A 19,311-nucleotide genomic window follows, 5' to 3' on the forward strand; every position below is an offset into this window, starting at 1 on the left:
ACAGTTAAGTTCATTTCTGACAATTCAGTTAAAAGAGCCAAGGACCAGTTGCACCCCACTGATTTCTTCCCCTCAGATGGGGATTCTGGACTACTGAGTAGTAGTCCAGATCCCTTACATAAGTAATATACAGGTCATATTTATATAACCACTAAAGTCATTTTTGTTTACAAACAAGTGTTTAGACATACTTATTAGAAGTGAATTGTATGCATCTGTTTTCCAAAAGGGCAAATAAACTATAGTTTTACTTGTATTAAAGTGCAATGCAACTCTGATGTACCCACGGAAGCTGTTTCTGTCAACTCAAAATCCTTTTTAAACACTTTAGTTACTCCTGTATTTGCCAAAATTATTAAATTATTAGCAAATTACATGCCATGCCATACTGTGATTTTTCAGTGAACAAACAGCAGACCTTGTAATGACCTGAGCAGGATACTGTTAACTGGGTCCTTTACATCTGATTAATTGAAGTAATTCTAAAATAAATAAATGAATAAATAAAATTGACGTATCCAGAGGAAGCACTGCATCTTTCCCCCCACACCAAACATAACTTACAGACAGAATCCTTCATGGCACTTAATCAAATTCCTTTTAAAATGTACTTGTTTGTTCCTAGCAAGGCTCTCTGGTATGTAAAAAAAAAAAAAACAGGAGTCCGGTTCCTGCTTGTATTAGTCATGTTGATTTAAATCAGCTATGCTGTATTGTTTCATACTGTACTAACATTCTTAGTCCAGATTTTAACTGTTGCCTTTAAGGAAAACTAGTCTTACTGATACAAGGGAGAACCTTTCCATCTGGTGATTCTCAGGCAGTCAGGAACTATGCAGACGCTGTCAAAATATTTTGGTGCCAATTCTATAGGTCTAGTTATAAATATATACTTAAACATCTGAATGCCTGCAACTTTGTAAAATACTTAAATAAAAAATAAATTACACTTGAAGGACATCTGAATTTTGTATACCATGAATAACAGCATCTTACTTGATGTGGTTCTATTTGCTAACCTAAATCATTATTGCCATTAATAACACATGCATGTAATATTTTTAGTTATATTTCAGAGGTCTAGTTAAACTCTGAGTGCAATGTTAATAGTACGATTCAGATAAGACATGCTGATTTATGGAGTATGGGCTTTAACACTCAATTATTGTACAACTTTCTATTAATTATTTCAGTTTGCAGATATAGACAGACCTACTGAAAGCAACAAGGTATACACATACCTGTAGCAGTTCAACATTAATGCCTGGATCAGATCTTGGAATCACAAATTGTGCTGTACATATTGCCTGGGTCAGGTCTTGGAATCACAAATTGTGCTGCCCAACATATAAATACGAACATCCTTCTGATGTTGCACATTTAACAGCATTTAGACAATTGCTATATACCTTTTATATTTGTAAAAATGTGATGTGTGGGACCCATAGACATGAGATTCTGGCAGCAATATAGTATGACAAAGCACAAATGGTATATAGTAGGAACAATCACAGAATGCAGATATACATTGTCAGTGTGACCTACAAAAATCTTTGATGAAAACTGAAATACCGCAAGACCTGAAGAGAGGACAGATTTGAATTGGATATGCAAAGATAATCCTGAACTTTCTTATGTTATTCCTCCTGAACTTTTTATGAAATATTATTAAGTGGAAATATCACAATGAAATAAAAAAGGACTTGACAAACTTTGACTTTGACCAATGGGGGTCATTTTATAAAATCATTGAATGATTAGCATTAAAAATCATTTCATATTACCTACTGTTCTGTATTAGTATTTAATTAAGTTTGAGATGTCTTGGGTAGAGAAATTACTTATTAGTTATTTTAAAATACATCTTTATGAAACTGATAATGCCATTTTACTGATAAAAAGCTATTACTGTAACGTTATTTAAAATTCTTTAGTTTTCTTTATATCAGTTTATTCAGTTGTACTCTTGTTCTTTTATATTCTATTAAATGGTATATTTAAAGTGAATGTTTAATTACACATTATAAAATATTTTCTTATACCCTTTTAATATTGCTTTAAATTATGTCTGTTTTAATAACTGTACAGATGAATTGCATGTGTTTATATTTTAACTGCAATTAAAAAAAATGAACAGAGAATGGAAGATTAAATAATGAAAGGAATAAACGGTATAAACTAGAGATGCATTTCTCACAATTGTAATCATGTCTTGGACGCCAAGTAAAACACTGTATACGTTCCTTGAGAGGAGCTGTACCACAGTAATAAGTGACCAAGATAAACGTGGTCAATATGGCACCTTTCTAGAAAGGACAAGAATACCTAAATGTATTCTGTATTATTGCTATTGCAGGTCAGTTTGAACGTATTTGTACTCGGGTGCTGTGTTTGCTGTGTGCAGGTTTTAGTTATTGGTAAGATTAAGGAGAAATATTTTATAGCTATTTGTTGTGGAGTTCTTTTGTGGCTAATGTAATATAGTATAGTAATTTAGGATCATACAAAACTGTCTTTTAACAAACATGATTAATTCATTCCCTTAAAACACTAGGATATTTATGCTAAAAGATAACTTTTTTATAATCCTAAATTATGATAAATGGTGAATTCTACAAAACTAGACCATGTTATTTACTGGTTGTTTTTACTGAAAAAAGTATGTGTATGATTTATACATTTAAACAGTATTTGCAAGGGCCTGGCATCCATCTATCTCCCACTATGACAAACTGCGTCTGACTGCAAACTAATGAGCTAATTTGTGATTTTTAATACGAGTCATATAAGGAAGATGTGTGGAGTCTGGAAGATTTCACAATGCACTAGCTAAATGAATGCTGAAACCTGAAATACACTGACTGCATGCAAACAGATAAAATACTGATCACAACATTATCATGGTCCTAGACAAGCATGGTAATAGCCATCTAAAGCAATATAATGTTTGACCACACATGTCCTAGCTTACAAATACCCCTAAAAATATCCTCTATGGTATCAAATTTGCAGAATACATTTGGGATGCATGCTTAAGCTCAAAAAGGGCCTTGTGGTCATTAGCCTAGTATATACCTATTAATCCATGATCTGTGTACAGCTATATGACTAAAGGATTATATCCAAGACCATGACCTTGCGCATGGTGTGCCTACACATTTTTAGTACTCATGGGCTAGTTTTAAAAACATTGATATTTATACATCATTCACTTATGATTTCAGTATTTTTCCAGCACTTCTGCTCTCAGTTCTTTAAGCATAAACTTTTCTTTGTTCACAAATGTCACCTTACTTCATGGCATCAGTCAAATACTGCTGCTGAATCCTAGATTCTTAAACTGTGTTTTCTATTTTCCTGATATAGCAGCCACAGTGGCAGTATATATAAAAGTAGGGGGCTTGGTGGCTCCCAGTGGGGGAGATACAGGTAGGTTCATCCCACCTAAAAAAATTGTTTTCAAATGCCCACTTATATGACTTGCAGTTACTGGCTTTGTAATTTCAATATAAAAGCAACACGAATGTGTATGTGCATGCGCTTGTCTGCATGGGTTCCATTCATTATATTATTTCATTAACGAAGTCATTGTGATCAAATATTACAGTACATAGAATCGCTGTTTTGTCAAAACATATAGTGTTAACATAGTGAGATCGAGGTTCAGTGAGGAGAAGGACGTTTCTCACCCTCCCCACTGTTGCCTGATCTCAGAAATGGCATTATGTTGGACAGTGCCCCCATGCATGAGGTGCAAAGGGCAAACTTCCTGCAAAACTATTGTTTTACTATATTTATTATCACAGTAGCAGCAAAAGTGTACCTTTATTCTGCTTAGTATCACAGTGGTGGCAGTATAAGTGATGTCCGCAGATGTTCTGATATTGCATCATACTTCCACTGTTGTGTGAGCTCAGAGTTAATACAGAGATGCATGAGGTATAGCAATACAGACCCCCCTACTTGAATAAGGTGTGGGCAGTTAGGTCCTTGAAAAAAAAAACATTGCTTTTGTACCCTGTGGTATATTCAGTGGTTCAAGACTTAGTTTCAGTGGATCATGATGAAATGTTAATCAATAATCTCAGAAGAGAACTAGATCCAATTTTGCATATTGTTTTTGTGGAAATAAAACATGTTAAATCAATTAATCTCATAAAAGAAACTGATCCAACTTCACATATTGTTTTTGTGGAACTATAACTTAAAAAAATCTGCATATATCAAAGTAATGTTGCCATCTTCATACAGTGCCCCAATTCTCATTTTTTCTGCACACTATTTAATCCTCTCAGCTCTATGCCCACAGCTCATTTAAATGGTTATACTACACCTCCTTGATGACTAGCTAATTGGGCTCTAACTGCTCTATCACAATTGATCTGATTTACCTGTCATCACATACTGTATGTTAAAAATTGTAAGGCACAGTGGGACTGCTGTTTGTGCAAGATTAATTTGCATTGTTTTTTGGATCGTCTCCTTTCTCTACCTTGTGCAACCATGGAGTTGGCATATATAAATTCAGGATAGTGTGGGGGTGACCAGCTTGACAACCACCGCCACCCCCCAAAAAAAAGTTTTTTCTTTGTGCAGGTGGGATGTAGGTTTAGAATGTTAATCAGTTCTGACTGAGGAATTATTTTCCAAGTAGTTGTCTCCCATCAGTCATAGGGAAAATTAAACATGCCACAGAAAATGCTTTTACTTAAGTTTCCTGCACTTGCCAGCTAATCTGACATATCTCAACCTCTTAGTGCAAGAAATTTGGACAAAGCTAAAAAATAATGGTGGCAAAAGTACAAAAATAGGGACAGAGTTTAAATATTGTTCTTATAAACTTAGAAAGTTGCTAGACTTACAGTTTTTTTTTTTTTGCTATCAGACATTTCTGAAACTCAAATTTATATCATTAGTTAATGACTTCAGTCCCCTGTGATATGCCAAAATAAACTCTAATTGTATGAGGAAAAGACCAAAAACATGAGGCGAAAATCTGGACAGATAAGAGGTATAAGTTAGCTCTGTCAGGAATGGCGGTAGCTAGCATTGTATTCAAATAAAGTGAATATCATAGACAGAGCGTGTAACTCATCTAGTGCATTAAAAGCACATGCAGATGTGTCTTTTGTTTAGTATTGATGGTTCTGTACACATTGGCTGACACTGGATTACGTTAATAAACTAAAGGGAAGGAAAGAGCAATTATCTGCCCATGTACTTCCATACATCCCCTCAAAGATGTATATGACTGTAAAAGAAACAAATATTTCCAGTCTGATTCATTGAATATTTTGGTCAAGGTCTTAGCCATAAATCAGAATCCAGACATATATATACATATATATATATATATATATATATATATATATATATTTCTATATATATATATCCATATATATATATATATATATCCAACAAGATAAAAAACAAAAAGACTGTACAAAAACCCTGAAAGCAATAAGACAAAACTGTAAAAAACAGACTTTAATGTGAGCGCTTTCACACACTAAGGTGCTTCATCAGACAACAGTTTCCAACAAAAAGAATCTTTAAATACATCAATGAATTCAAATTAACCAATCAGAAACCTGACCCAATTAAAACTATGTACCATGTTTAAAGTGCACCATACATAAAATAAATATATACATATGCTTAACCATTAAAAACATCAAAGTCCTATCTTAAAGACACAAGACAAAAAGCAGCATAAATTAATTTCTTAACCAGTCTACATGCTTTCAAAGCTGGTTTGATAGAATCAATATAATTGAGACCAGAACACAAATGTGCTCCCAGTCTCAGGATCCATTTCATCTCAGCTGTATCAGTGTAGGCATAGATGTCTCCTAACCTAATATTCTCATGTATGACTTGCATAATCTGAAATGTAAACAAATGCGTTTCTCCTGCTGACAAGGTATGTTTGGCTAGTGTACTGTGTTCCAACTTTTTCCTAGTGCAATACATGTGGTCTCTTATTCTTTCACAAAGTCTTCTGTTTGTTTTGCCCACATAAAATTTTGAACATACAGTACAATAAGCCAGATAAACTAAATTATTGGTATTACAATCAGCCTGCACATTAAAATTCCATATTCGTTGAGTATCAGGATGTATAAATTGCCTACTTTCATCTATAAGATGGCAAAAATTGCAACTATTGCACTATTGTGGATGAAATAGCTGTTTCTAAAGCCATAAGAACTACCATGGGGAGAGACAAGGTAGAACCAAACCTTATTTTTCCTGGTACACTGGCCCCTAGGAGATCCAGGCATACGCGGCCAGAAGGTATACCAGTAGTTCTTTCCTACAGTACTGATGTGAGGCACATTAGAGATATTTTGTATACAAATTGGCATATTTTACACACAGAAGATAAAACAGGAGGGGTGGTGGGGCCACGACCTAGGGTCATAAATAAAAATAAAAACACACTTAAACAGTTACTGTGCTACCCTAATACTAGTAATATTAATCAATGAAGTGTAACAGGGACTAGGAAGTGCAATAGTTGCAATTTTTGCCATCTTATAGATGAAAGTGGACAATTTATACATCCTGATACTCAACGGATATGGAATTTTAATGTGCAGGCTGATTGTAATACCAATAATTTAGTTTATCTGGCTTATTGTACTGTATGTTCGAAATTGTATGTGGGCAAAACAAACAGAAGACTTTGTGAAAGAATAAGAGACCACATGTATTGCACTAGGAAAAAGTTGGAACACAGTGCACTAGCCAAACATACCTTGTCAGCAGGAGAAACACATTTGTTTGCATTTCAGGTTATGCAAGTCATACATGAGAATATTAGGTTAGGAGACATCTATGCCTACACTGATACAGCTGAGATGAAATGGATCCTGAGATTAGGAGCACATTTGTGTTCTGGTCTCAATTATACTGTTTCTATCAAACCAGCTTTGAAAGCATGTAGACGGGTTAAGAAATGAATTTATGCTGCTTTTTGTCTTATGTCTTTAACATGGGACTTTGATGTTTTTAATGGTTAAGCATATGTATACATTTATTTTATGTATGGTGCACTTTAAACATGGTACATAGTTTTAATTAGGTTCGGTTTCTGATTGGTTAATTTGAATTCATTGATGTATTTAAAGATTCTTTTTGTTGGATACTGTTGTCTGACAAAGCACCTTAGTGTGTGAAAGCGCTCACATTAAAGTCTTTTTGTTTTTTACAGCTTTGTTTTATTGCTTTCCGTGTTTCTGTACAGTCTTTTGTTTTTTATCTTGTTGGGTATTTTGTGACTGTGCAGTTTATCACTGAGTTTTCCTGTTGTTGGAATATATATATATATATATATATATATATATATATATATATATATATATATATATATATATATATATTTATTTTGATTTGTACATTTCTTAGTGGTACTGACTTGAAAATAACCAAAGTACTGACCAAACTAGCCAGATGGAATGGCAGTTATTCTTATAAATAAGTTAAAGTGACTCTGCATGTGTTTGGAGGCTTTAAGAAAAATTAGGGAGTGCAGTGGTCAGTGCTCTAGCAGGAAACAGATATTTGGCCTCTGAACTGTTTTATCATTAGTGATGCATCACACCAGGTCCTTAATCACCAAAGCTATCCTTAAGGTAGAAGCTTCATCAGGTCTCAGTCTCTAGCTCCAATGTATGTGTGTATATATATATATATATATATATATATATATATATATATATATATATATATATACACGTGTCTCTAGCTCTAATATATATATATATATATATATATATATATATATATATATATATATATAGTTTGCATGTATTGTGTAATCTGTCCTAAGATTTCAGAACTCAACAGCACTTTCTTAAAGAGATGATGAAATAAGTTTGCTCAGAAGTTCCACCTTTTGGTATTACATCATATGTTGTTGATCGTGGTGGTGATCCAGCTGGTAACTCCTTGTTTGCCAACTTTGTTGGCAAAACCTGTAATTCACTTCCAGCTAACCTTACCTTATTCATTTCTTGCTCACAAATGTTTGCTGCAACCTTCTTGTTTTGCATATTATGTTACACTGTGAATCTTTTGAGTCCCTTCACGAGGGCCACACTTTACATACTTTGGAAATAACTGTTTGTTGTAACCTACTTGTTTTGTATTCTATGACACTGTTAATCTTGTGAGTCCCTCTTGAGGGCCACACTTTACTTACTTTGTAAATACTTTGTAAATATAGTTGGCTCGTATGTATGATGTTTATCTGTGCAATTGGAGCTTTTCTCCCCAGGCCTCTGCTGAATATGGACATGTATCCAGTCAGACCATCCCGGTCAACAAATATAAAATAAATAAAATAAATAAATGATTGTAAGCATTGTCTTTGACAAATATGTTATCCTAGAAGACTCCAGTAAGCCACTGTATACATCATTTTCTGCCAAGGCTCACTTGGGATTTGTTTCTTCTTATACAGTCCCTGCACTCTCTTTGCATAATAGAATGCATTTTTATAATTATTTATTTTGTGACATGAAATGTCAGGTATTAAATAGCTTTTTTTTCATAATGTCAAGTTGGCTATTTTTTTTTTCTGTTTGTTTTATTTCAGAAGCTTTTCTTTTGCAAAACTGCAAAGGTATACTGTCTAGTAACATTCAGTATCTGTAGTGCATAGAGGCTACATTGTGGGAGTGGGACCTACATTCTGGACGTTTGTGTACAATTCCAAAAATCCTGGCTACACACATGCTTTGAACCCATGTCTGGATTACTAGGAGTCTGGCTTGCCATGACTGTTGCTGAAGTGAACCCTTCAGAACTATATATTGTACTTTAATTTTAATTTGGACATCACAAATACTCATACATGAGGTAATTCTCATTGGATGCACCTCAAAACTGTGCTGTTTTATTTCATCTTTCCTATGATAACTTAGCATCAAGAGAATAATTCACCAAAAGTCACCCCCATACAGATCTGTAGTGTGGTCCTTTTTAATAGTAGCTGCCATGAAGTACTGAGTGTTTGCTTTTGCAATACAATATCATATAAACTAAGGAGGAAGGCTTTGCAACTACTAGGAAGGGGGCATGTCACATGTCATAGGAGAGGTCACATGTCACAGGAGAGGTAATGGTTTCTAGACAGCCTTGAACAAAAACTCTGTTCATCTATTTAGCACATGATTCTGAATTTGGGATTATACCTTTTGTCTCCTCTTAGCCTTCTTTGCAGTGGTGTTCTGGGGGCATATAACTTCCCTAAAATGATGGTAACCTCCATTAGTATACTAATTCTTCTGGAACTATGAGAGCATTTGTTCAGTGTTACTTGGCACTCTGTGACGTACTTTGAAATAGATAGCATAGATGCCTCAGCAACCAATAGCTCTCACTCTTATGGTTACCTGAAAGGCATACCTCTCAACCCACACGAAATCCGGACAAATCCAAAAATATGGGCAGATTTTAAATATTCCTCTTATAAACTTAGAAAGTTGTTAGAATAATAACAGGCTGTGTGTTAGCATGCATTTTTTGAAGGATATAAAGTCAAAATCAAACTCAAATGTATGTCATTATTTCGTGAGTTTAGTCTTCAGCAATTTGCCAGAAAAGCAAACCTTTCCTTTTATGAGGAACAGACCAGAAATACAAGGCAAAAATATGGACCTTCTGCGAGAATACAGACAGTTCAGTGGTATGCTGAAGTGAAAGGCTGGACAGGGCACTGGCATGATACTTTATTTCTTTTGAAATAAGGCACAGTACATTAAAACTGACCCTGTACCAACAACCAGGTAATGTGAAGAAGTGGACTTAAGGCTACAGGTTTTCTAATGCTTTCACCAAAAGATAGTGCAAATAAATGGTTCAGGTTAATCTGTTGAACAGAAGTACTGGCTGGAAGCATTATGCACAATGGTTCCTTTCCCTCAGAAGTATGTCTTCCCCTACCTTATAAGTGTCAGTAAATCTTACATGCAGCTGTCAGTTCTAAGTCCATAAGACAATGACTATGACGCAGTACGTTTTCAAATGGTTAACACTATCAGTGTAATGAATCTTAAGTGCACCTGTCAGCCATATTCATAACTTCTCCTACATGATAGGCACAGTGGCTGCTGAATGGATTTTGTTAGTGTGCTGAAGGTACATCCACACCACAAACCCATGACCCCCTTCACCTTGAAAAACACCATCAGAAACATAGCTAGCTGCATCATGAATAGAAAAGCACAGCTGTAGCACATTTTAAGTGTACTATTAACAGAAAATAGTTGAACATGTTTGCTTGCAAATACCATTTTTAACATGGTGAAGGAATAGAGTCTCAGTAATCCAATTTGGAGGTAGATGAGCAGGCAGTTTCAATAATACTCCTGGGCTAAGTATTTAATATTTGGAATAGCTAACATCTCTGGAGCTCCTGCTCAAGAATCCCTGGTTACTGAATGTGACACTCCCCCGTGATTCAGCCAGAAGCACCAAAAAGCCCAATTGTGTCTTCTCATGAAGAGGTAAACTTGTTTGGGGTGCAGGTGTGATGTCTTCAGTGCAGATAAAGTACCACATAAGTGGACAACATGATATTCTTTCCCCTACAGATTGGTGCTGATCTGTTACCTCCAACCGCTGCATCCAAGTTGCTGCACTAAGCGACATAAGTTATGCCAAATGCTGGTGTAATCGTTGCAACAAAACTTCATTGTCATGATCCACTGTCATAAGAAAAGGGAGAGATCAAAAGTAAATACTGGTTAAATCTGGTCATTTTTGCATATGTTAATGAAGTATATGGATTAATTTAAAGTATCTATATTATATTAAATGTAGTAATTATGTTTATTTGCATTATACAAGACATTTTTCTAAGCACGCAAATTGTGTGCATAATGTAATACTAAACCGATGTACAATCAGAAGATTTTGTTTATAAATTCAGTATTTGCTGAATGTATGTTTTGATGCAAATCCCACATCCAGTAAGTGTAACAGAAGTCATTCACACCTATAGTACACATTTTCTACACTTTCATTTAACACACTGACTTTCTTTGGGACTGGACTCTAATTAAATGACTTGCCAATTAATAATATGCAACATATGAAAGGGAAATGAGTAATAAGCAAAACACTGAGATTACAATGTAGATACTGATTGTGCTTGTCGACTGCTATCCATACTTTCATATTTACATTCACACTTTCATGAGGGTACAATGCGAAGTGTTACTGTGGCAGGCAGGAACATACATTGTCACTGTCCAGGAGTACTATACTACATTGGAGATATTGCTAGCCATTTGTAATTATGGATGTACACTATGGCCATATATGTACTTTAACATTTCTCAGACCAAGTGCCTTAAATATTATTGCATGGTGTTCAGTGAAAACTTAGATGTAATTGAAGAAACCTGGCCTTGATATTAGCAATATCAGTTGTATAGCTTGAGAAATTATCAGTGGTATTTATATTAACTATACAAATATAACATTTTTGTGTTTCTGAGAAAATCTCAAAGTATTCAGAAAGGGATTTCTTGATGGTGTGTGAAAGCTCAAATCTGGCTGAGCAAAATGCTGATCTAGGCTGCAGAGTTTCCAAGATATGAAAAGTTGCTTGTGAAACTTTTGAGAAAATATAATTTTGGATTTGTTTTTATTATAATATATTGGAGTATTGATGTAAATACACCAGACAGATTTGCAGAGGCCTATTAACAGAAATCAGAATTCCTGATCACCATAAACATCATACACTACCAAGTTACAGCCAGCTACGTGACACAATACATGTCCTCAAGTGATCATGTCAGATTCCTGAACGTACTCTAGGAACTGCCCATTAACAAGGGCTTCATTATTGTGGGAGACTAACTACCCTGCAGTTATAACCTGAGTGCTTCTGCCTCTGCTATAGGGTACTGTCCAGAAGTTCCTGGTCTCAATAAAAATCCCCTAAATCAGAGAGTTAATAAAACCACCAATGGAAATAATATTCTACATCCAGTCTTCATGAATGCAGTCTATTCCTCTTGTCTGTCCTTCTCCAGTTAAGTTGCCCCATAAATTTGTAACACTTGCCTTCAAAAACCCCTGAAACCAATATCTGTAAACTTAAAAGACTTCATATGAGTAGGCTTCATACAACTATATTAAGAAATCTCAAAATTCATATATAACAGACCCACCTCGGACACTGACATGGCACTCAGCTTCACAAAAGAGTTCTATATTCATTTAGACAAATGTATGGACTTATCAGTCCCAATCCAAGGAAAACGCAAAGTACAAAAACAAAACACCCTATTGGTCTACCAACATACATAAACATTACAAAAACAGAAAAATAAAAAGTCCTTATAACAAGGATAACATAAATAACAATGCAATGGAAATGAAAACCACCTAAAGCAACCAATGAACTGTGTCTATATTTTAAAACTGAAGATAACTACTTGACCTTCTTCACTGCATTAGGAAAGTAAGATTCAAAGTAAACTTTAGTGTCATATATGTGTAGCCTAAATTAAATTTCATGCATCAGCTCCTTCTTGAGATTACAAACAGAAAGTAAAACAACACATACAAGTAAAAAAATGAACACAACTAACATATACAATTCTACTCCCAGTATCTGTACAAAAGAGCAGAAAAATTCCAACACTTTAATACAGAATATGTATATCCTTCCCTAACTTATAATAACTGCCCCATTTAAATAAAAGACATATTACAGATTGCACATAGCCTAAGTTATCTGTCTAATATTGTACTTGATAGGGATAATATAGATAAACATTGCACTTACCTGGAATGTGTGGTATACATTATACAACAGACTATAGGTATGTGTGAAAAAAAAAAAAGAAAGAACGAACTGACTTAGTTAATGTCCAGTTCTCTGGGACTTGTGCCCAAGTTCAGAAATCTGAACACTGTCGGGTAGAAACTGTTGCTGAATCTGGTAGTGCTGCAGCTGATGCTGTGATATCTTCTACCTGATGCCAGATGCTTAAACAGTCTGTGGGGCTGGATGCATAGTATCTTGTATTATTTTGTTGGCCCTTCTGATACTTCTTGCACAGTAAAGTTGTTGTATTGATGGAAGACTGGTATGCGTTACCTTTCTCTGCGACCTCACCACTCTGTAGTGTCTTCCTTTCTGTAGATGTGCAACTTCCAAACCACACTGTGAAGTTGCTGGTGAGGATACTCTGAATAGCACCTCTATAGAAGGTGGAGAGGATATGAGGCAGGAGCTTAGTTTTCTTCAGCCTTCTCAAACAATGGAGGCATTGGTGCGCTTTCTTGTCAAGCTGGCTGGTGTTTTCCGACTACGACAGATCCTCTGATATGTATACGCCTAGGAATTTCATACACTTAACCCTTTCTACATTCTCACCAGTGATCATGAGCATTGGATGGCTTGTTTTCTTTTTCCTGAAGTCGATGATAATCTCTTTGGTCTTGCTTACATTCAGGTCAAGGTTGTTCCCCGAACACGAACTGATCAGAGATGCCACCTTCTCTCTGTATGCTCTTTCACCCTCCTTTGTGATGAGCCCCATGACTGTGGTATCATCAGCAAACTCGATGATATGGTTGGACTTGTGTTTTGCATAGCAGTTGTGGGTCAGGATGTTGAATAACAGTGGACTGAGAACACATACCTGTGGAACCCCTGTATTAATCTTGATACAATTTGATGTGTTCCTACCCAAACTCGCTCTCTGTGGCCTCTCAATCAGGAGGTCCAGGGACCAGTTACAGAGATGTTTACTGACTCCTATATAGATATGCCAGTTTTTATATCAGCTGCATATGCACCACTATATTAAATGCTGAGCTGAAATCTATGAACAGCATTCTCACATAGCTGTCATTGCCCTATAGATGTTCAAGAAAGCTGTGTAGCACTAATGATATGGCATCAGCCATGAATCTGTTGGCTCTGTAATCAAAAAGGGCAATACCCAATAATGCTCTGAACTTATCCTAAAATGTGATCCCTCACTTTGCCCCAAAAGACATTAACAATATTAGCAAACAAATTTAGTGCAAACCTCACCTCAAAACATCTATCCAAACTCCACATCACAGAATCCCTTACACCCCCCCTTATTATCCTCAAGGAATAGACAATACTATCAAAGACCAAAAGTACTTCCTCCGTGGCTCCTGACAAAATATCTGTATGTTTAATAAATAAGGTCAAACATACCCTCGGCAAGCCTCTCTGCAAACAGTTTAACCTAAGCTCAGTCAAAAGATTTGTACCCAAATTAAGGTGCATCACACTGTGCTGCCTCTCTACAAGGGTGGGCTAACCACGAAGCCTAGTAATTTTAGACCTTATGAGTCTGAGTTGAAAAGGTATGAAATGTATTACAACTATCTCATCTCATCATTATGATGTGAAAAACCTCATTAGACTAGAAGTTCAACAGTTCAGTTTCATCAAAGGCAGCCCCTTTCTTTGAAAATATCAGGCAGGCTTTTGATAATGGTCATGCTGTTCACACAGCATATCTTGACCTAGCCAAAGCGTTTGACACCATATCCTATGCATGCTTAAGTAAGCTAAATGTTTTCAGTATCAATCTTTATGTGATAAGGTAGATAGTAAACTGCTACCAGTTGCCTCATATGAAAGTATGAAGGTGAACAACAGAGTCCCAGAGCTCTGTAATAGGAACTTTTCAATTTTGGTTTTTACTTCTCTTACCTCCAAACTGAGAAACAGGACCTCTGGTTAGCCAAGTTTGAAGATAAACAGTACTATTGCCATGGCCTCTTCTGATGACTGTACTTTTCAAAAAGAACTTTCCCAAACTAATAGCCAGCGTAATGAAAATGGGTTCAAATTAAAATTAAAAAGTGTACTAATTTACTTGGCAACCACTCCTTCCCCAACATACTGTGGCAGCACATAAGCAATATGCCACTACTAAACAAAAATGTAAACAAGGGCATCGCCTTCTTTTTCGAACACCACGGAGCAATTGTAGTCAGAAAATCTTTCTATTTAACAAAAGTATTAACCAAAGGTATATTATCCAAATCTAAAGATATCATAATTTGCTTATATCCAGCACTGATTAGACCAATCAAGGAATACAATGCCCCTTTAGGATGTCCCTTACTCGACATATGAAACAAGTCACAGTGGTTCCTAGCTAAGATGACTTCAGGCTTAAAGACCCTGAACTACCAAGAGAGGCTAGAAGCTCTATCCTTTTACACAGTATCGCATAGACTCAGGGGTGATCTGTGCCTTGCCTACAATGCCACATCGGAGACCTTGTTCTCCCATGCCTTCACAAGACTAATATCTTAGCAAACACTAGAACCAGGGACCTAAATCTTCACCAGAAGATAAATAGAACACAATGCAAAGACAGATTCATTATTGTTTTGAGATCTATATTTTTGCCAAGAAAAAGGGAGACAAAATTATGGTCGTGAATAAACTTGAGGCCAGTTTGATTTTGAAATGTGACAATCTTCAAGAGACACGAGTATGGTTCTTTCATGCCTAATAAAGTTTTTTGTTGATGCTGATTTTCTACCCCTATTAAGGTTTCTCATTTTCTGTTTTGATTTTCTGTGAACAGCAGACTTTTATTTTATTCCATTTAGTATGCTATCATGCTAAAGACTCTTTTATATGACAGTTTAAGTGTTAGTGCAGATGTTGTATATATAAGCTGTTACAATCTTGTTTTTTATTCCCCAAGAAGGGATGAGATAAAACACCAAGACAAAAGTATTTATTTTTTTTCACTTTTCCTGTGTACTAAAAAGTGTTCTATTGTGAAGTTTAAATGTTTCGCAGATACTACAGTATTCTGGGTAGAACTGCTTGAGAACACTCAGCCATGATTAAGCAGGCACACAGTGTGCAGATTCTGTCTGCCAGTGATATTATGCATTCAATGACGGCAAATATTTGCACGTTTGAGCAGAGCACAATTTCCATAATCACAAAGACAAATTTCATATGGCCAGGGATAGCACAATTTACACATAAAGCAAACAATTAGCACATATGTGAAATAAAAAGTTTGAACAGCTGAGTACAGTAGTTGCAATGTAATCCAATGAGAATAAACGATTTGTTGAGAAATATAATTATATATGGAGCTACATTAAAGACTGTGCATACAAAGAAACAATATACTTAGAAAAGATACGGTGAATGTTCACAGGGCTTGGCTGTATTCTGTATCAATACACATTAAGATAAACCTAGAGAATCATCAGTTGTACAAACACCACTGAGTATTCCAACTGTATTAAGGCAAAAAAGCAAAAAAAAATGATCCAAAAGAGAAGAACAGGAGCAAACCAAGGCTGGCAACAAAATCAGCATAAATCCAGCAGTCACTAAGGCTTATTCAAGCAGCAGAAATAAATGCTAGTTCATTTATTTCTGCTGCTTGAATAAGCCTTAGTGACTGCTGGATTTATGCTGATTTTTGTTGCCAGCCTTGTTGTGCTCCTGTACTTCTCTTTTGGATCATTTATTTATTTTATTAGTAACAGGAGCATTTGGACCGTGATAACACTTACTCTTATAGTATAAAAAACAAAAAAAGAAATTCAGGTGTAACAATGAGACAAACACAGCCTGCACCACGGTCAAAAACATGATGACTGTACTTAAACCAGATAAGTTCAGAACCTGAATAGAACCAAAAGTTTCACTGTCCACTTAAGAGTATTAAAGAATTTGTGACCACAAAGCAAAAAGCTAATTATTTTTCAGTATGTGATGATAAATGATGCTATTCACATTCACCACACCACCAGGAAGGTAAGGAGTTTTGAAAATTCCATTTAGTATTTTATTAGTAACTGAAGTATTTTAAGCTTGGGGCAAAATGCAAAGAATTATGCAAAAACACAGTGAGGTATCCTAAAAAAAATGCTAGTATACCTGGTTCCAGACCATCCACATATTTCATATCTGTGTATTACTATTCAAAATTCTTTGAAATAACCAAACTGAGAAACATAGGTGCAACTAACACAACAGAGTCTATATTTCCTGATGGTCTTATATCTGACAATGGTCTACAATTCACAAGTTAGGAATTCTGAAGTTTTGAAGAATCTCATGATAAAGCAAAAGCAGTGTCTCCAGCTTTTCCCAGTTAGGGGGTCACCACAGCTGATTACTGGTCCGCTATTGATTGGCAGTGGAATTTTTATGGTGTTGAGTTGCCAGCCCAGCACCCAAAATCAGTATAATGATTGTTGTCGTGCAGTTTTGGAATACTACAATATTCCATACTGAGACTCACCCAGGGATTCAGAAATAACCCCACCACTGGCATTAAGAGCTAGAGCCAAAAGAACTTTCTGTAAAAATGCAATTTAGAGACATGTTAGCTGCAACGAGGAAAATCCTTATTATTGGCTAATTTGCATGTCTCTGAATTCTCCTTAATTAACAAGAGTGCAAATCAGCTCTTTCCTAAGGTAGTCAACACTGGTGGCCTATGCATCATGTTACCACAGGCACCCCCTCATTCACTTTCTCTCACACACACACACACACACACACACACACACACACACACACACACACACACACACACACACACACACACACACCAGCATATGTTACCTGTCCCTGAGCTGACAGAGCTTCCCTAATGTCACTTCTTATTTTTGTCCATGCCCTTGTAAATTATAGATCTTTACAGTCCGCCAACAATTACAGACATTAAAGTTTCATTCTTTTTTGTGTTCATAAAGTGCATCATGATGTCACTATTAATCTAATAAGTGAGTCCCAGTAATAGTTTAATCATTCTCCCTTGTGTGGTCTAGTGTTCCTCCTATGTTTGTACTAAAGCTTCCCCACCACACAGACACACCTTCGTCCCTTTTAACTGTTCTGTCTCAATTTTACAGGGTGCTCCTGCTGCTGCCTGCTATTGATCCTCATAACTCTCAGACTGTACACTAGGTTTATACCTCCCATAACCTTTCTGAATGTGGACCTCTGACTCTCATCAGCACTTGGCGGACAGAAAGTTCTAAAGTAAATTACAACTTTAGCTGTAATTGATGATGCCTGAAAATCAACATGAAGTGAAGGAAATGTGGGAAAGAAATTAGTGGTTCAGAAATACTGCTATGCTAGAAACTGCAGAAGACTACCGGATTTAGTGGTTGGAGGTAAAGTAAGAATGCAGAAGCTATGTGAGGTCCACAGCCTGAAGCAGTCAGTAAAACAGGTGAATCAAGATCCTATGTATTTAATGTGGAGGATGGTAAGCTGTGCAGAAGAAATCAAAAACATTTGTGCAGGACAATTATGCTTCTGGTAGAAGGTTACGGAGTATCCACTGCAGAACCTCCAAATTCATGTACAGTTTTTATCCAACTGCAATAAGACCACAAATCTGGATGCATCAAAACTATAATAGATTGTTATGCTCTCATTTTTTTCCACACAGTAATTCTATTTATTGTATACTAAAGTTAATATATTCTCATTCAAGTGCAATTCCAATCACTTCCTTATGTGCAATATCATCCAATCTCACCTCTGTGTTGTTGTTTGTCTTTCGGCTTTTCCCAGTTTGGGGTCGCCACAGCGGAACTCTGGCCCACTAATGATTGACAGTAGATTTTTACGGTGCCGAGTTGCCAGCTCGACGCCCAACCTTCAACAAAGGCATGTCCATTCACACTTGTCTTTCGGAAGGCAACTCAACCATGGGGAGGACATGCAGACTCCACACAGAAGGAAATCCCCGCACTCCAGCCAAGAATCGAACGGGAGAACCTCTTGCTGTGAGGCAACAACACTACCGCTGCACCACTGTGGATCATCAATCTCACCTCTGTGTATAGTGTACTTTTCTTTTCATGTGTTAATCATCTAGTAGTCAGTGGTATCCAGTGTATATAAATAGTGTACAAAGCCTGTGCGTCAGCTACCTAGATATTTACTTTTGTACTGTAATTATTGTTTATTCTTTAATACCTATCATGTCTTGTCTTTTTGTGTTTATTTTCTCCTGTAAAAGAGCTGACACTCGAAATGTCATTTAGGTAGCACTTGTGTTTCCTAAATGACAATAATGTTTCTTTGAATCTTTATGCTAAAGTCAAAGCTCCAGGAAGATGAGCAACCAGAGCTGCCACTGATAGTCCTACTCCAAGAGAACAGAGACTGAAAATTGTGACAGTCCAGAGCACAGAGGGAGCCTCTGACAGTTGTTTCTTCAAATGAAGTTGTATTGCAGCAATAATGGTCTGAAAGCAAGACTAGATGACCAGAATAGATAA

The 19,311-nt window shown here is 36.1% G+C and overlaps 1 protein-coding gene across 1 annotated transcript in view; it reads right to left on the reverse strand.

The window, feature by feature from the left end:
* Nucleotides 1-8,519: 8,519 nt before the first annotated feature.
* Nucleotides 8,520-19,311, reverse strand: part of LOC122789941 (glycerophosphoinositol inositolphosphodiesterase GDPD2-like) — a 146,288-nt gene continuing 135,496 nt past the window's right edge. The window contains exon 6 of the mRNA XM_044057418.1: nt 8,520-10,715. Within this exon, the coding sequence (XP_043913353.1) occupies nt 10,663-10,715 (53 nt within the window). The 3' untranslated portion in view covers nt 8,520-10,662. The remainder of the gene's footprint in view (nt 10,716-19,311) is intronic.

This window comes from Protopterus annectens, chromosome 15.part0, assembly GCF_019279795.1.
Source record: "Protopterus annectens isolate FY-2018-M chromosome 15.part0, PAN1.0, whole genome shotgun sequence".
NCBI classification, from domain to species: domain Eukaryota; kingdom Metazoa; phylum Chordata; order Ceratodontiformes; family Protopteridae; genus Protopterus; species Protopterus annectens.